General features: G+C 39.1%; 1 protein-coding gene and 1 long non-coding RNA gene across 4 annotated transcripts in view; one reads left to right on the top strand and one right to left on the bottom strand.

The window, feature by feature from the left end:
- IL6ST (interleukin 6 cytokine family signal transducer) overlaps positions 1-16225 on the bottom strand; it is a 33276-nt gene extending 17051 nt beyond the window's left edge. The window contains exons 1-7 of one of the 2 annotated variants that reach the window (XM_062599317.1): positions 16148-16225; positions 8870-8950; positions 7479-7790; positions 5638-5770; positions 4285-4445; positions 3782-3933; positions 1789-1948 (exon numbers count right to left, since the gene is read on the bottom strand). In XM_062599317.1, coding sequence (XP_062455301.1) covers positions 1789-1948; positions 3782-3933; positions 4285-4445; positions 5638-5770; positions 7479-7790; positions 8870-8936 — 985 coding nt within the window. In that variant the 5' untranslated portion in view covers positions 8937-8950; positions 16148-16225. Of the gene's footprint in view, positions 1-1788; positions 1949-3781; positions 3934-4284; positions 4446-5637; positions 5771-7478; positions 7791-8869; positions 8951-16027; positions 16050-16147 lie in introns of those variants that run through there. The other variant, XM_062599319.1, reaches the window with a different exon arrangement.
- A 289-nt stretch (positions 16226-16514) lies between these two features.
- Positions 16515-19625, top strand: part of LOC134153601 (uncharacterized) — a 44142-nt gene continuing 41031 nt past the window's right edge. For both annotated transcript variants that reach the window (XR_009961182.1, XR_009961181.1), the window contains exons 1-4: positions 16515-16595; positions 17091-17140; positions 17613-17703; positions 17959-18012. This is a non-coding gene — a long non-coding RNA (uncharacterized LOC134153601). The remainder of the gene's footprint in view (positions 16596-17090; positions 17141-17612; positions 17704-17958; positions 18013-19625) is intronic.

Below are 19625 nucleotides of genomic sequence, written 5' to 3'. Positions count from 1 at the left end.
CAGTATTATTTGAAAGTGGTTGTTTTCATACCGTAACAGATACATGGATACAATTAACATCACTGTTCCAATAATTGCTACTCAATTGTTTCCTTTGTGTGACTTTGCAGTTGCTGCAACAATTTCTAAGTTATGACACATTGCAAAACAAAACAACCAGCTCCCCAAATCAACTAACAGAAAATACTTAACATGCTAGTCTAACGATCTTAGGAAGCCTCAGCTGTCTCTGCACTTTCAAGTGTTATCTTCAGGAAAGCATCACTAGTAGGAGATATTATTGGCATGACTCCATGAGCTCTAGAGTACGTTAAATTTCATAGCACAGTCATTTTAACACCACAATGCATATTTTTACTTTGCATAAAAACCAATGTGTATGTTGATGAGCAACTACGAGCACTGAATGAGGTTAGAAATTTGTTGTGGAATGCAGAGGATAGAGATCTTAGCAAAAGACATCAAGTACAGTAACAGCCCCAGGGCTACTGCTCTGAAGGAATCTGACATAGGTCAGGCTGAAACTGCACGTTGAAGAATATATAGTTGAATGGAAGTGGACAATGTCATTACAGCTGACTAAGATGTCACAAGGAGTCAAATGGCCAGTAAAGTTGTTTTATTGAGCTGGTTGTAGTGTGCATGGATTTGCTGAATGATGGCAATTTAACAGTGCTGAGGATCCATTCCAGGAAGCAAGGAAAGCAGACTCTTAACTGACAAAGGCTCTTCAGTATTTTTTCCAGGTCAGTAAACTTATTAAGGCTTAGCCTCGTGGTTTACTATATCCTAGTTGTCTTTTGGGCAAGTTAATCAAAAAATTTAATACTTAAAAGTTGTGTACATACTTCTTACAAATTGCTTTTGTGCAAGACTAAGTATGACAGCACACACTGACGCAAAATAGTTACAACTAGTAAAAGTCTTCCTCAATAAATTACGATGGCAACAATTTAATATTCATCTCTATTGCATCAAGTAAAAGGATTCTGGAAGCCCAGAACTACAAGATGACAATGACAAAGTCATCAAGGAGGAAGATTAAGGGAACATTAATTTCTTTTTGACTAAATACACCTAAACAAAACAAATTTAGTCACACTTAAAATGAGGTCATTACATTGCACTCTTTCCTTCTTACCCTCCTGTAAGAGTGAAGAATACCACCTTTGGTTACTGTGGACAGAATAATGTGAACAACTGGATGCAAGAGCAAAAGGGTGTAATATTGTGACAAGAAATTCTGCACCTGCAGCACTTTCTCAGGTAAGATGTTAAGAGCAAACAAGAACTGTCTAAATTCTTTGGTGAACAAGTGGCTAAACATTGCAGATGTATAATGTTTTATTTATTTAGTTTAGAAAGAAGTCTATGTACACCATGTAACCAGAATCTTGTAGTCCATATTTATTGATGTCTGTTACCCTGTGACTTTCTGGCACTCCCCAAGTTACAAAGTAAGTTTATCTACCAAAATTTTTCATACAAGCAGAGTAACTTCTATTACAGAAGATAAAAGTAATACTGCAGCAGCCCTTGAAAAAGGGTACATACACACAAAACCTATTTATCCTTTGAGAACATAAGTTCTTCTTAACAGAGTTATTCTCACAGTCTTTGAAATGCCTGAGTCAAGATAATCAGTATTAAAAGCAACTCAGGAGAGGCCTTGTTGCATGTATAATCAAACAGCTCAAATAAGGATACAGAATTTCAGCCGGCTTTTGACAAGCCGCTGAGCATTTGCACATTTTGAGAGTCAGTGACCTACTTCCATGCCTTACTTACTATCTTCAGTTGTCACCCCATTCTTTTCTTCACTCCAGTCACTCCAATAGCCCTCTCCATCTTCCTTCATACAACGAATTGAAAAGACATATTCTGTGTAGGGCCTGAGACCTTGAACACTGAATGAAGTTCTTGGTGAGGCTGTATCTTCAGGAGGAACCTGTAAGGGAAGGAAGATTCTTAGAGGCACTGACAAAGAATTGTAAAAGTAGAGTTCTACACCACTACATATCCCATGGAAGAGAGCTTCTTACCTAAAATCATCTTTATACAACTTTATTAACAGCTTTATATATTACAGACCGAGTACAACATTGTGTTTCTTCACTCTATTTCTAAAAAGACTAATTTAACCACTATTTTGGCAAGAAACCGATCATAGCTGGGTGTTTATTTACCAGGTGTAATAAAAAACAAACCTAGAATAAGTAAATGACTATCTCGGGACAATCTTATATTCTGTTTTCATTTTCTGCCTAAGAGGCAGACAAATTGTACAGAGTTTCTTCCTTCCTACAGAATTCTACTTATGATCTGTAACACCCTGTCTCACGTTTCAGGACTTTGTTGGGTATCTGCCAGACCATCAACTGCAAAGCAGCCAAGCTAAAAGGCTTCCTATCAATTTAGGAAACTTAGGATCATTGCTTCCAGTGATCTAGAACAGTGCACCATGATCACTGATATTAGAAATATTTGCTTTTAAAGCTGACACACCTTCTTTTTAGAGTTTTACTAATAAATGGATTTCTACAAACTCTTTCAATTTCACCTTTCAGAGTTGAACACCAGAAAAAAATTCCCATTGTGTGCATATTATATGAAAACAGGTAAGATTGACACACACACTGACTCAATCACATGCAACTTTACATTGCAATCATTCACTGCAGAAGCCACTCACCTGCAACAGAAATGACTGCAAGTTAAGCATATATGCTGAATGTTCAAGAGGCTAATTCTGAAGGCAGAGAACCATCAGAGGGTTGATTAATCGGCTGATATTCTAGGTTAAGATACTAGTCAAATTTTTATCATCATAGCCAAACAAGTTCAGTTCTTTAAGAAATTCTGCTTGTGTTAGGGGAAGACAGGCTAAAAGGACTGAACAGTGCAATACATGGACAGATCCTGGAGTTGCAGAATAAAGAGTAGCAAACAGTGCTTTATAAAACAACACAGGAGTCTCCTGAATTTATCTGTCTGAAGCTCAGGAAGTTCATCCAAAGGAATACACTGCATTAGTCATAAGCAGTAGCGTTATGCTACCTGCTTCAAACACCACCTGTTGGAAAGTCAGAAACAGCCTTCTCTCCAAGAAGTTCTGAAACTCAAAATGCTTTTGGGCTTGTATGTTGAAACCAAAGAGAGGCTGATCTTGATGAATGGACAAATGTTTCCGTAAAGCTGGTGCTCCAAGGAAAATGCAAAAAATGAAAATCTATTGAGGACATGCGCAAGGATGGTGACATAGAAAAACAAGAAAAATGAAGACAACTCTTGATATGACATGTATATGTTATAGAGCACTAAAGGAATACTCAATTCTTCTCTAGTGTCTTGTTTGTATCAAACAAAGCACATACACAGGACAATCACTGTGTGCGCTGCAAATTCAAAAACCACATCCCAGGATTGTACAATGTTTGCCCAAGTTTTAAGCAGATTTTAGATCAGTAGTTTTGGATGTGCAAAGGAGTCCAGAGTTGATGTTATAGGTACTGCACATAGAGAATAAAAAATGCACAATACACTTCAGCATGACAAAGAGGAAAGCTGAGTAGTCCACCAAAAAAGGCAAAAAGGGGACTGTATTCTGGTTAAAACCACCACTAAAAAGCTCACCTAGACCCCAGCCTTCATGAGTACGCCAGAGAGACTATCTTGGGAGCTAAATACTCTAAACTACAGCAGTAAATGACATTCTGCTGCAGTTCAGCAAATAGATTCTGGTTTGCACCACAACAGTGACAAGACAATACTTAAGCGTTACCTGCATCCAATTTGTTTCACTGATGATCCTATAGCGAATATTGAATTTCAGTTTCATCACAGCTGCTGAAATCCGGTTCTCCCAGGACAGTTTCAGAACAGTAGGCAATATTCCTGAGTTGACAGATAAGTTATGTGGAGACAGTGGTTTCACTAGAAGAGAAAAAGTGAAGTCAATTGTAGAGCTGCATTATTTCATTATGCCTCTATAACTGTAGGTACACTACGCTGACAAAAAACTGCTATCAAGCCATTTCACAAGCAGAAGTAGCTGCTACTTTACACCAATTTCTAAAGCAGACTACTTAACAAGGACTTACTATATGAACGGCAAGCAAATCTGTCACCTTCCCCTAACTTTGACCAGCACAGTTCAAGTTCTAGACAATAAAATTTTGCAAACACTGGAATTTTATAGTGAAGAAGCATTAATATATTGATACAGTAATATGCATAGAGGCAGTCTTGTGTGTATTCAAGTGTTATTACGAGGTATGTAGTTACCTATCTCAATAGGATCAAAAACAAGACGATCAGATTCAGCCCTGCCAAGGGCATTTGCAGCTTCTACCCAGACTTCCAGGTTAACAAAGAACTGAACATCAGTAATGGTACAAGAATTATTTGCATCTTTTGGTATGCAGTCAGGAAAATCCTCTTGTGGCCTGAATAAAGTAAAAATAAGGTATCAAGCAGCAAGTTTGGTTTCTTTAGAGAACTGCTTCAAGGAGACCAGAGTACTCAGTGAACAGTAATCAGTTTAGCTCATGCTCCCTTCTTTACCATTACGTTTACTTTAAGGAAGAAAGAGTTGAAGAGATTAGAGCAGCTTCCTTAGTCATAAATGCAAGGCTGCATTGGAACAGAAACTAGAACACAGTCTCTTGATTCCAAGTCTCAAACTTTGAAAAAGGTTAAACTACTGTAATTATGAAGTGGTTATAAGTGACATAAAAACCCACTAGCTTTAAAAAGTTCAAGAATTGGTATAATTAATGATAAGCAATATGTCTAATAACTAACCTTAAAACACAGTCATGCATTCAAAGAGGTAATCTATTTCTGTTAACAGCATACCCTACTCAAGGTACAACATTACATCTACTCCACATTATTTTTGTTCATCATATTCTTCTGTACTAACAGCACAGAGATAGTTTTAAGGGCATTAAAAGGAAATTTGCTTAGCATTAAAGTTTTCTATCTATTCATGGTTTTAGCACACTCCTGTTAACAAAATACTTGAAAGAAGGGAATGACTACCTGCAGCTTTCTATTTCCCTCTCTCTCCAGGGGGCAACAATTCTGTCTACTCCATCTCAAACTACAAAAGACCATTTGAAGAGTTTGAAAGAAGTATTTGCCTTCACATGGGAAAGACTCCACTCTTTGCTAAAGCTTTTGTGTTAGGATTAGATTTAAGCAGTACAAGAACACGCTCCTCAAAAAACATTTTGAGCTCCTAAGGAGTACAAAGTAGACAACATCTCTGCAGGATTCATTCACTGTATTTTGGTTTCTTTACTTTTTCAGTATGGGAAAAAACCATCACTACATAGTTAAAAATAGGTAATTTGGGTCCAGACACCTAATGACTGTGTCTACAGTACTCAAGCCATGCTAATAATGTATTTGAAAAATGAGAAAATATAAGTGTTACTAAAACAAATGCAATAACAAAATTGGAAATCTGATTTTAATTAAAAATGTGAACTTATTTAACACACTCCCCTACCCAAAGAGGCAGAAATGTTTCAGAAAATTGGATTTTTCTAAGCATCAAAAAATTGCAGAGATTTGGATAGCCTACAAAACATTCTTCAAAATGATTTAGATGTACTTGATAGAGCTACTTACCATCTGTATTTCAACCTAAACTGAGTGTCCAGGAAAGTATGTCTTCCAGGGTTCCAGGTACAAGTCATAGGATATGTAAGTTTTGACAGCTGAATCACAATGCAGCTTAAGTTCTTGGGCTTCTCTGGAGGCACTGTATCAAAAAAGTTAAAGATAGTCCATAGAAACATTTCAATGCAGTAAGAACCATACTAAGTGACCCATTGGAGCAATTTCAGTGAACATCAGAAATATTTATATCTCTGTATCTATATAAAATAGATACTAAATATATACATATACATTTTAAAGGACTTTTTTAAAGGAGGGTGTAAAAAGTGCTAGAGACCATCTAGAGATGGAAGTCAAGCTGTTAATCAGGTGTTCTGAGTAATAGCATGAAATTTCTCATTCTTTGGGGTAGAAAAAGTTAAGAACCCTTTCTAATATATAGTACTGAATCTATTTTAATTATGTAGGAAAAAAGTTAATGGATAATATGCATTTGTTTATACTGGCTCTACTAATAAACTGAGCTCCAAGGCAAGTGTGATAGGTCTGTTCTTTCCCCCCAGCTATGGAGGGCTGCTCCCCTCCCTAATCCCCCATTCCCCTCCAAAAAATTAAAAACATCAGTGATCCTCAGCAATGCACTTCAGCATTATGTAAGATTGTCTTCCAGAAAGCAGATGAATTACTACTTTTGCTTCTTAAATTCAAATTTTAACATACAATGACAATATTGAGTTTGTTCATAACTTTTAGAATATTTACCAGTGTAATACACTTGAAGAATCCTATTGCTTCAGTTTTAAACACAACTTGACTTATGAAAATACTTTTAGTTTTGATCTTGAATAACCATATTCTTCTCAAACTTATTGCCATTGTTTAATCTATTTCTCCATAGTTGAAGGAACAAAAATAAATACAGGCACACCTCACACAAGATGCATATACGAATTTCAACTGTAGAATGCTAGCAGTACTGTTATTCAGTCAAAATACTCTACCTGTCCTCAACTTTTCATATATTTTGTCTGTCTCTTCTTCTCAGAAATTTACTCATCAGAACTTGGAATGGAAAAATTCATTTTTTTTTATTTTGTGGTAGAAATATTACTTTAAATTGTGAATTCAAGGCAGCCTATTGTATAGAAAACATCTGATAGTGGTAATACCTTTTGCCAGCATTAGAAGGCTATATAATGCATTATTAGTTCATACTCTACAAAAGACACTCATGAACATAATTTTTATCTGTCATTTTATACACTGTTACCAACTCATTCAGCAATAAAATATGAACTCATTTGCATTACTTTCAGAATACCTCAGTCTTGTCTCAAACAAGGAGTAATTGCTGAGAACTATGTAAATGATGCAGTGCTTGAACTGGAAAAGTTTTAAATTTAAAAGTATTTTCTTAAATATAACGGTAGGGCAACTCAAATAGTATGTTGTATTTTAAGGCCATTCACTTTTGATAGGGTTGTTGTTGTTGAAGGATGAACGACCTTACCTTATTTCTTTGAATATCAGCAAGAACTACAAAAAATTTGGTTTCTTTCCTTGTACCTTTCAGTTAAGTTGCATTTTCCTTCCAAAGTTTAGTTGTTTTGCTATAATCTTTCTCCATATATGAAATCAGAGCTTTTTAAAGAAGAAATTGTGTATATTTATCAGCTTTGATTGCATGTAGTTTAACAGCATTTCATGCACATATTCAGGAGACTGCAATTCAGGGAGTAGAAATGTCTCTCAATATGCATACTTATTATTCACATTCTCTTTGTCAGAATGATTTTTCCTAGAAGTTAGTTTTTTAGACAAAAATAAAAGGCAACGAAAAAGGTACTTACAGCCTAATGTAACTGTAATTCCATAAATGTTCTGCTCAATCTGTCCATCTGCTAAAATGTTGCATGTCAGAGGAGTAGCAAGTAAAGAAGTGTCATTAAACGTGACACTGGAAACTGTTCTGTTTATTTCACGGTACTGTTCTTTAGGTACCAGTCTATTTTTAATTTTCCAGATAATTTGATTAGCATATATATTGCCAAAGTCTAGACAACTCTCATTCAGAATGCATAATGCTGTGAAATTGGAACCAAGAGCCAACACTGGAGATTCTGGGATGATGTGGCCACATGACTGTACAAGTCCACCTGAAACTAAAAGAACAATGGAATCAGTTTTTAATGTGTTTTCTTTTTAATACAAAGGATTCCATAATCAATACTCTGTTACAACATTACTTTCATATTAAAAAAAATCTTGCACCATATGTCTAGGCAGAAAATGAATTAGTTACTTGACAGCTGTAGAAGTGAAATGCATTAGTGAATCACCAAGTACAGAATTAAAGGGCAAAACCAGCATAGTTTTCCCCAGGCCTTGCAAGAACATTTTACCAAGCAAGAAAAAAAGCTGAATTAAATTACAGAGGCTGTTAGAGCGAGAAGAATCAAGGATTTAACATTTGTTATGTTCCAAAGAATGAAGGTAAAAAAAAAATCTAAGGGTAACCTCAAATAAATCTTCCTCAGCAGAGAACACTTTTTGAACAACAAAAAGATTTTGAAATAAACATGAATCTTTGTTTTTTGACTAGTTTTTAGAAAAGTCACACACTAACAATTAAATATTTGAGTCATCCATTTTGAAAGCTTCAATATGCATACTTTAAGAATATTTGGGAATTAAAATGAACATTATCAAAAACATTTGATAACACTCTTCTCTTTATAATGAAGCTTCCACACAACAAAACTGACTACTGCTATACAAGCACATACATAAAATGTCAGTTTTGAGTTTTAAAGATGAACAGTCAGCTGACTGAGATAGTGACTTGAATCAATAGCCACACTAAACATCTAAGACAATCACTTGCAGAATAGAAGTTGCCCCAATCTTGACTATAGAGCCTACAGCACAAGCCCATTAGTAATTTACTGCTGTTTAGTTTGATCAGGACAACCTTTCATTTAGATACTCTTTGGCATATGCAAAGTTATATCATGTGATACTACTTCAAGTTTTTGTCTGTACAGGACCAAGTTCACCACTTCACTCTGTTAGAATGACTAATGCTAGTGATGCCACTAGAAGGCTGCATTGGTTCTACTAAAGGAAGTCAGCTTCACTATCTCCATATACTATCTCCACTTATGAATAGAAACACCAATTACATTTTAATGTTTCATTTTCTTACCATTCTACAAGTGCATGTTTGAGACAGAATTCTTACCTTCAAAAGAACAAATATTCAAGAACAGATATAAGCCATGGGCCACCAAGTTCCACCCGGAAAACATGCTGCACAGAATTCCTGTAATAGATAAAAACTGTTTCATTTGTTCAAGCTACTTCTCTTAAGTTCATTAAGAAATTCAAATTTGCATTTGCTCTTCTACAATTTTTTGTGCTTTTTTTCTTCTCCTTTAAAAAAAAGGTTAGTACTGTCTTAATTTCTAGAAAACAGAGGTTGCATATTCTTTCCATTTTACTCTTTGGTACAAAAAAATCCAATCTCTATTTGAGCAAACCAATGCAGTTCAAAGTATCTTTAGTTACAAACTCAAGAAATGCACCAGCTTAATGTTTGTATCAGATCTGGAAATAAATTTTACTGGCTTGCTGTTGAGGGAGGTTATCAGAGTAGAGCAGGACACTGGCTCAGGGTTTAAAACAGAACCCAATGAAACTTAGTAACCTATGAATTTGACTACGGTTACTATACTTCACTAGCTTTCAAAGGCACTGAAAAGCCTTATGTAAGGTTCAGAATAATTCACCACAAAACCAAGCACCTCATAGACAAGAGTAATTTAACATACACCTAAGAATTACGAAGCACCATACTTTTATATCAATAATCAACTACTACAGAAAAAAAAAACATTATCTAATTCTCCAAAGCCTTGCAAGAGAATTTGTAATTTCTCAAGAGTTAGAAAACCTTTAACATATGGTATTGTTTGTTTCTATTTACAGTAGAGCTCACTTATTCTCAGTTTTGAGAATTCTACAAGACAATTTGGAGAAACTGAAGCATTACAGGATGGCCTCCTTTCCAGGTGCTTTGAAGCCAAAAAATATTTTCTGGATTTCTCAACTTGCATTTGTAAAGCAGCTCAAAATTACTAAAAGCAAATGACTTTTATAAACTAGTTGTTATTCTCTAATAGCAGACTTCAAAACTGTTCTTGTAGCTAGGCTCTAAACCTAGAATTTCTAGCTTTACTAAATTAGATCTGAGATGAGACTTCTGTAGAAATCCTGCTTCTGCAGTTGCATCTTCACTAACCTGGCAAACCTTCTTTTGAACCTGCTATTCTGAGCTTTACCTCTAGAAAAGGATGTTTTCCATTTTTATTATTCCAGTCAGAATCTGATGTTTTTAATTAAAGACAATGTTAATTATATTCATATACAAATGAAAGGCAATTCACTAAGAAGTTTAAACTAATTCCACAGTTTCCCTTTGAAAGCAAAATTTGAGCATCATTTACTATTAAGAGAGGGAAAGGAAAAAAAGGCAACTTGATATGACATTTAATATCATGTCATCATTTTTGTTTTGTTTGTTTATAAAGTGATAGAAAGATGCAAGGTGGGAATTTCACACAAATCACTCAGATTAGAATAGATATCACTAAGTCTAAGATATCAATAATAAGCAGAAGCCCCATCCCTTAGGCATTAGGGATCCTAAACCATTAGTTTTTAGAAGTCAAACTGAATAGCATAGTGTAATGACAGTTTCTTTTTACAAGAATTGGAAATCAACAACTAGAAGAAATTTTATCCCAAAGTTTTACAAGAGATTTATTATAGGGGTCACCAACATGTGCTTATTTCAATCTGGACTGAAGAGAGCCATCAGAATTGCTTCACAGAATCTTTATTTGCATCCATACTTCAGAGCCATCCATTTCCATTATTCAAAACTCACCAAAATTTGAAATAATAATTTTACACTAAATATAGCTGATCAGAAGACATGAAAATTAGGTTAGCATGCATTTATATTTGTCCCTACACAAACTTTTCCACTAATACTTTTTTTTAAATATCAGACTTCATGAATAAAGAGTCCAGAATTAAGAAAACCTCTGTTATTTTTTCCAGTATTAAAACATCCTCTCTATGGATGATGGATATGATAGCCACTAGGCAGTTTTAAAAGCAAGAAATTTAGATAAATTACAAGTGTACATTAAAAACTAAACCAACTGATTTCGGCTTACTACAGATCTAATGTCTTTCAGTATCTGAAACCTAAGTTCTCACCCACTCATGCCTTTCTGCTTTTTCAAATCCCAATTGGTTTCACAAATTTGAATAACCTGGTGAATGAGACCAAAGTCAGAGGAGTATTCTTTGTTGCTTTAGGTCTCATGCACTGAGTGAAATCAGTAATTAGGAACCTGTTTCAGTGCTTGACTTACTCTAAACATTCAGCATATAGGCTGCTTGCTACTAGAAGCTTGTGAAATATCAAGCATATACTTTAAGTAAATTAAGTTTTGTTATTTTAGCAAGATTAAGTTGAACAACCAAGTTGCAGAAAGATTTGAATCTCCCCAGAACCCCAAAGCTTGCTATGACAGCAGAAAAAAGCAGCTCCACTTTCCTACTAATTGCCAAAACCTGCTGAACAGAAGTAGATGCAGCTTTCACACTGAAGAAAGTGTAGCAGACAGAACTTCAATATAGCATCTTTCTTCATATAAAAAGCATTTAGTATCATGACTGGTGCCACATTATCTTAGTGGACATATCCATAATCATTAGGAAATTATTTGTTTTCCTTTGGTAATTACTAATGTCAAATTAAACAATAAATCCACAAAGCTATTCAAAAACTATTAGTGTTAAAATTCTTATGGCTCAGCTTGATCAGACAAAAAAAATGAATATACTTTCTGAATCACTTGCAGGTGCATAAAAGCCAGTACTTAAAAACACAAGAAAACCCAACAGAAATAAACAACGAAGGATTATCACTTCTTTTGCTAAAGTAGTGTCACTGCTACATAAGGTTTGGCATAAGAAGTCAAAATAAGATGACTTCATTTTTAAATTAATGTCATCTTTACACTTCAACTGTTCTCTAAACAGAGCTGGAATACAACACTGAATTGTTCCATGTAGGTCCGATTTACACATGAGAAACTGAAGCTCAATTCTCTAAGGCTATGCACTTTGGAGAGTTTACTACCTTTTCTGAGGGAGCAGAAAAATCCTCCACAATTTGCAGTATTGTTTCACTAAACTTAACTCCTGAAGAGTCAAGAGACCCCCCCCCCCCAAAAAAAAATCATACTCCAGTGTCTGCACTGGAAGATGAGCTGAAAAAGCACACTTGCAAACAATAAGGAAACAAACAGTTGTGACTGAAGCTTCCTAATTACACCACAGTTAGCCTATCTCTGCTTTTAGACTATTTTGATGTGTTTCATCATTTCCCCTGCTGATACAGTCAGTCACAAAATTAAAACTACTCAATTCTGAACCTACAAAGAAGCTATTGACAGCCTGTTCTAAGGCATGCTATTAAAAAAAAAAGAAACTTAGTTTCTCTGGCTTCTACATGTTTGTTTCTCAAATGAAATTTAGTTCTAGTTAAGAAGGAGTGTTACACTAAACACTTTCATCTACCTTGCTTAGATGAAAGTTACAAAAAGGTATGGCAGGGGCTAATAACTCACAGAACACGAAGCCACACTTCACCTTAGAGTAAAGAAGGAGAGTTTTCTATTGAGGCTCATGTTTACTGCTCTGAGTAAATAAAAAGTTGAAAGCCACAGAAACCCAGGATATAAAGTGTATCAAAGCTTTGAAGTTCATGCTCTCATTCAAAAGAAATGCTGCTAAATGCCAACTACTCATTAATCAATTCTTAAGTCAGATTAAGTTGCAAGTCTAGACAACATAAAACTCAAACAGTACATTCAATAACTAGACAGTACAGCCAAAAAGGGGGGGGGGGAATCTTCCTTTTATATGGTGGTGCAGTTTACTAGGAATCTAACATGGAAATTCAAGCCAATGCTGAAATAATGTTGAATAAGCGGGCCAGTTCACAAGCTTAAACAAAAAACAATACTCTCCCCTCCCTGCCAAATCCCTGCCATCCAATAACAGAGCAAATGAATCGTTTCATCTAGACCACTAAGCAAAACTTTTTTCCTAACTACATCCAGTCAGGCACAATATGAAATGAGGGGAAAAGGATAAAAGTCAAGGGCAGGAGGAGAAGGGGCAGTGACTAGTTCGAAGTTTGTCAAGTTATTTTCATAGTTAAGTCTGCCAAAGTGGCTAAAGATCAAAGTCTGTCAAAACACTACACAGCAAAACCAATCCTATCAGTTTAGAACTACAACTAGTGACAGTCCCAAACTCACAATAAGTTATCTTAAAGAGGAACAAACATGTTAAAAGGCTGAGATTATTTCAAAGACAGATATATGAAACTCCTGCTGTGAGATCACTTTAATCTCTAGATTAAATAGGATTTCTATTACTCTTCACATCCTGCTATCATTTTGAAAGGAAAGCAAAAGCACTAACCATTTCAGCCTGAATCTTCACACAGATGCTTCAAGCAGTGTTCTGGAAAAACCTAAATAACTCTCAAAATCAGGGAGTCCATGCATAAAGAGGCTTTTATTTAAAGGAACACAACTGATGTGTTAAGAACAAAGTCTCTTCAAAAACATCAGTCTTTCAGGCAAAAGGGGTATCATTACTTATTCTGAGCAACAATAGGAAAATCCTTGCATGTGATTTTAGTCTTGTTTCAAACAAACAAAACAATGCCCAAATTAATACAGGTATATATATATATATATATATATATATCTTATGGTGAATCATCACCTCTTTACTTTGGAAGTGTGAGAACAGTTAATCCACTACTGCCCAAGTGACCTACAAATGACAGCTTCAGTTTAAGAGACTGCAGCCAAATCTTCATTTTCCCACATCAAAGCCATCTGCCAAACCAAAGAGCATAGATAACACCAGGACCACCACAGGAAGGAGTTAAACCTAGTAAGGCTCATTTCCACATCAGTCAAGAGTCCAGTGAAGGATACTGGCACATAGATTTTTCAGGAGTTCCTTAAAATTAAGAGCTTTGACTGGTAACCTCTCACACAGAACCCACATAGCTCAGGCGGACAGAGCAAGGAAACTGTACATACAAGCAGTGCTGTATGTAACAGCTACCGTTTGAGGTTTAACAACAAGCCAGATAGCACTTAAAGCTGATCCAGAACTTGTAATCAAAATTACTGGAGGATAGTTACATAAGCAATAATGGCTTTCTAATTAAGAGTTTTTCATCAGCGAGCTTCCTTCCTTCCTCCAAGCTTGCTTCCCTCTTGGAAATATTTAAGCAGCTCAAAAAACTTCCAAACATCTCTTCAAAAACAATCACTTGAAGGGTGATTATCTCCACAAAATATTCTGAAATTCATTTTCATATTGAAAATAACTATACACAAACAATATAAAGTAATCTCTTCCCCACCCCTTTCACTAAACAGCAAGAGTCAGTTCTCTACATTACTTATTTCATTAGCTCCAGATGGAAGCTTCTCTTCCCATTTTGGGCTTTACTACAGCACTTATTGGAATAACAAGCAAAACACAACCAAAACAAAACCCAAAGCAAAGAGTTAGTGATTAAACAGACCAAAATACATCTGAGACACTAAATTTTTTGCTTACAATAATCAAGTTTCTATTCCTGTTACCTTCTTAAACTGCTGATCAGTTTGTCTGAAATGCTTCAGATTTTTTGTAGCTAACGAGTAGCTCTAGTATAAAAGGCAATTAAAGCTACACAGAATAAGGTCTTATTCAATGTTCTCAGCTTGAGGTCAAACCTTCAAGATCAACAATCACCAGTGCCTGCTCTGCAATTGAGGCAGTTCTTGCTAATATTTATATCATCAGAAAAAAATCTGAGACATTACAAAGAAGTTTTTATTTTCCTACAGCTGTGCTAGTACTAATCCTGCAGTGAAGCAGCTTTGGAGACAGTGGGTCTCCATTTTTTGGTAGAGATTTCTAGATGTGCATATATGTTCTTACATAAGACAAGCTTTCCCAGAAAAGACCACATTTTCAGATGTGTAAATGAAAATCAAAGTATTTATTCTTAGTGCTTTACTTCTAGGAGGCAATACCATTTTTCCATCATCCAGTCCCACTTTCCCATTAAGAATGCATCAACATACAGAAAAGATTGTTAGATTCAGAAGTTACCTGCTTTTAACAGATGGAGGAAGAATGATACATAAGATACCAAGAGGAACAGCTATTCAGAGAGACAATTATAATTTAATTTTCATGTAATATAAATGAAAAGAGGATGGTAGAAAAAACAAACTCATAATGCCTGAATGTGTTTTACCTACTGTTTGTAGGCCCCTATTTCTCACCTCAGTAACAGCACAGCTCATTAAAGATAAAATTATAGCTTCACATAACTATTACTACATTCCTTTTTCAAAGATGCCTTAAAAGCAGCAAGAGGCCACCAGCTAGCAGTCATCTAGCCAGTCTAAATCAAGGATGAAAACTATGAGACTGGGATTTATTTTCAGCTATAATGCAGCACGCTTGGAAAAGCGCCTGTCTTTGTGCCTCAATTTCATCGTGTGCAAGATGGAAACGTTGACACCAGTTTTCTTTAGGAAGGGTGTCTCGCAATCCAGTGCTAAGACCTGCTACAGTCCAGAAGGGGCAGGTGACCCATGCTACACACTCTGCACCCCTCACTCCCGAGGAAACCCCCTGCTAGTTTGAGCAGGTGTAAAACCAGACATGTTCCTCAAGACCAGCAGCTGTCTCCCTTCCGTTCTGCAGGCCACAGCACATCAACAGACGAGTTCCAACGAAGGCAACAAAACAACACTTTTCAACAAGTAAGACGACACCTGCCTGTAACACGCTCAAGGTTATTAGGCTGTTGGAAAAGGCTGAAAGTCACGAGTGCAGCCAGGCACGCGACACCATGACCGGTTAGGGCTGCCAGCACTGAAAACTACATCATCAAAAACCCAGAGAGCCTCGACGGTCTCATCTCCCGTGCCGCTCGGGCGCGGCGGCTGCGCCGGGCGGAGCGGCTCGGCGGAAGCAGGAGCGAGGCCCCCTCAGCCCGGAGGGGGCCCGGCGCGGCCCGGCAGCGCGCGAGGCCGTGGCGCGGCGCCGCCGGCGACGGCGAGGCGAGGGCCCGGCTCGGGAAGCCCAGCGAGCGGCCGCCCTCCCCGGCTCGCAGGCGGCGCTGGCTGCGCGCCGACCCGTCCCGCTCCGCTCCGCCCCGCCCGTCCCGGCCGAGCCCGCCCGCCCGCAGCGGGGAAATGGGCCGCCGCCCCCCCCACTCACTCACCCGCCTCCCCCCAGGGAGCGGCGCGCAGGGGCCGCGGCGGCGCCGAAGGGCGCCGAACAGCCGGGGGGAAATCATCTCGGCCGCGAGACCACCCCCCCGCCGCGCCGCGCCGTACCTTACCTGCCGCCGCCTAACGGCGCCCCGCGCCCCGCGGCGCCCCCTAAATAACGGCCGCGCCGCGCCGCGCCATCGCGCCGCCGCCCCGCACGCGCGGCCCGACGCCCGCTCGGCGCCCCGCCCCGTCCCCCCTCCCCCCCACGCCCTTCACCTCCGCCGCGCGCGCCGCCATTGGCCCTCGCGCCGCTGACGTAGCCGGATTGGGGCGGGGGGCGGGGCTTCCCGGAACGCGCCCCCTGCTGCCAGCGCGCGGGGCGCGAGGGGCTCGCGGCCGGGCCGGGGCCGGGGCCGGGGCGAGGGGGCGGGTCCATGTCCCCCCCGCGCGCCCCCCCCCGCGCGCCGCCCTTGCTCCTGGCGGGCGCCGGGGGCGGGGAGAAGGCGAAGGCCGGGCCGGGCCGGGCCGGGCCGGGCGGCACCACGCAGCGGGCCCCGCGGGGGGGGGTCGCTCCAGGTGTGCTGCAGGGCGTGCGGGGACACGCGGGGGCGGGAGCGCTGCCGCCCTCCGCCCCCGTCGGTCGCGGCGGGCCTCGCCGAGGCCGGCTCGCCCCGAGCGCCGCCGCGGCCTCTGGAGGCTCCTGTTGGCCGTTAGCCGGCGGCGGCGGCGTCCTGCCGGGCGGCCGCGGGAGCCAGCTGCCCTGCCCGGGTTTCGCAAGGCCGCCCTGGGACTGCGGGAGGCTGGAGCGCACGCCTGGGGGGGCAGCGGGGTTATCGAAAGCAGGCCCTGGAAAAGGCGTTTGTGGAAGGCCGGGTTGCTAGGAAATGGGCCTTAATATAGATCATTAGTGTGGCCCGGGCTGGGCAGGCGCCTGGTCTCCCTGCAGGGTCCCGCTGTGGCTCTCCTTGTGCACCTCTTAACTGAGCGGTCCCGAAATACGGCTTTTGTAAATGGGCCGCAGTACTGTGCTCTTAAGATACCCTCTTCATTCCAGATTAAATTTTTTTTCAGTTCTCAGATAAGAACGTGTTTAAGTGCCACGTCCACAAACTCGCACCACGGTAAGAATGTCGAAGCTTATTTCCCCTCAGGACTGTGTCGCAGATTACTGAAGCATGCCCGAGTTGCTTCCTGCCCCACTCTTTTGTATTAGGCCTTTGCCCATGTGCTGCTTGTTATCTTTGGGCTTGAGTGGGATATGAGCTATATTATGTTTTCACTTAAGTGTATATATCCTCATAATAATATATAGCTTGGCTCAGACAAATGGGGTGTCTAGTCCACTGTCCTGTTTCAGATGCTGGCCAGCCTGAGCTGTTAATGACAATCAGTTGTGAACTTTGGAAAAAGGTGGTGGAAAATAACCTTCTCATGCTTTATGTTTAATGCCAATCTCTGATTGTGTTTGGTTTAGTTTCTGAAGCAATTTAATTTCCCCAACAAAAATACTGTTGCTACTAGCAATATTGTTAATCTTATTTTAACTGCTATACCGCTGCTATATCAATATACCTGAGAATGTTATATATTCAGTACCTCACAGAATGTGAAGCTGGATGGCCACTTCAGAGATCGTTTAGTTCTTCCAGTTGCCTCAAGACAGAACTTAGCTTATTTCTGATCGGTATGTATCTAACTTATATTCCTAAAGATATTCAGTATTAAAGATTCTTCCATTTCCCCAGGCAACCTATTACAGTATTTTATAACCACATTGCTGGAAAGCTTTCTTAAGGTCTTTTCTACATTTCCTGTGCTACAATTTAAACTGATTGCTTCATGTACCCATTCACAATTGACAGTCTTTCTAGCAACCTCATTTTTCCCATTGGTGGTCTCTGCACTTAGTAGACCTTGTTCTTTCTGTCTTCCCATACAGACTTTTGACTGCTCAAACCCTTCTTAAAATATTGGATCAAATGACATCTGAGGAGTAAGTTTCACAGTTTGTTATGAAAAAAATACTTCATCATCCATTCTTTTTTTTTCACTTTTTGTTCTCCCTTCAGATTATGCTTCCAGCTTACATTGATGTAGGATGGCATTTTGAGAATAATGTGTAATTAACAGATTTTAAGTTTGTATGTCTCTGCTTCAGCAGCCTCAAAAAAAAAAAAAATCTGTGTTTGGCAACAAAAGCTTAAGTGGAACCGGACTCCAGCTAGAGAGTCAGCAAAAAGAATGTATGTTTTTCCTCTCATATTTCAGCATATCTTCTGTCTCCTGTAAGATCTCTAGAGTTCTGCTGCTAAATTGGCATTCTCAGCAGTAGACACTCAGCTCTCCCTCCTCCCCCCAGCCAACAGACGGTCTCTTGTGACATTCCCATTCCGAAATCTGATAGCCTGAAGCAATTCCTGATTTATTTCAAGAACTTGTAGAGCAACAACAAAAACCCCCTTCAAATCTGATCTTGTATCAGGCCTCGCTTACACACATGTGATATGTATTGTAGTTCTTCAAGTTCTTTTGTATTTCACAGGCAATTTATGGCCTTAGTGTGAAATGATTTCCACATAGCTGTAGCTGCACAGAAGAACAAAAGATTTTTTTTTTGTGCTTAATTTTTATGTTTTCACAGAAATTGTCATTAATACAGAAGCAACTGAGTTGCTGTATTCAGTATTGTGAGAGCTCTTCTCCTAAGATGTTTGGCCTTCCCAAAGATTTTCTAAGGTTTGGAAAGTGATGACAGCATGCTTGCCTATATACATAATCTCCTTTGCAGAACCTTCAGCAAACTCTAGATGCATGAAGATATCTCAAAAGTGTAGAGATAGTCTCATGGACAAGCTAAATCCTGTTTTCATACAGCATCAGGGAGCGGGCACAAATCACTCCTATATTTTCCAACAGCACTGACTGCACCTATAGCATGGATTGTGGGGTATCCCTACCTTCGCAAATGATTGTCATCTACCCTGAATGTGGTTCGTATAAATCTTCTTTCATAGGCAGGACTGAAAGTTTTGGGAAATTATGTTACATCACCCAGTGGCTTAAGTTTTGTTTTTGTTCTTGTGAAACCTACGTTTTTAATCTGATAGGGGAGTTGTTCATGTTCTAGTGATTTCTGGTTCTGTGTCAGCATCTTCTCTAATAATAAATGCATCATTTTGAATCTCATTGGTGAAGGTGAAACTTGCAACTGTGGTCATAGACACCCGACCGAAACTTCTGCTGGCAAAAACATGAGAGTCCATAGGAGTGCTAATTGTTTGCACTCCGCCCATGAACTTGTGGCTTGGAATATCAAATAAATTGTCTGGACTGTGATCTTTTAAAAGAGACTGTACTTTCTATAGCACACAGAGAATCTAACTTTTCTCATATAACATCATTAAAGACATTTTCTGGTGCAAGCAGGTAAAAACAGGTCAACAGCATTACAGTTTCAATTTCACAGAGTAAGACATTTGGGATCTGAATTAAGGAAAGCATTTAAGCCCTTCAAGTATGTTATGGAGTGCCTTTTTTGCACATGGATGATTTCCTGAAAGACTGTCCCAGTTTAGTTTGATATACTGCATTGTATTCTTCCCTACA

Source organism: Rhea pennata, chromosome Z (genome assembly GCF_028389875.1).
Source record: "Rhea pennata isolate bPtePen1 chromosome Z, bPtePen1.pri, whole genome shotgun sequence".
Classification (NCBI taxonomy): Eukaryota; Metazoa; Chordata; class Aves; order Rheiformes; family Rheidae; genus Rhea; species Rhea pennata.
Note: the sequence above shows the minus strand (reverse complement) of the source record. Positions and strands in the feature narration are given on the sequence as shown.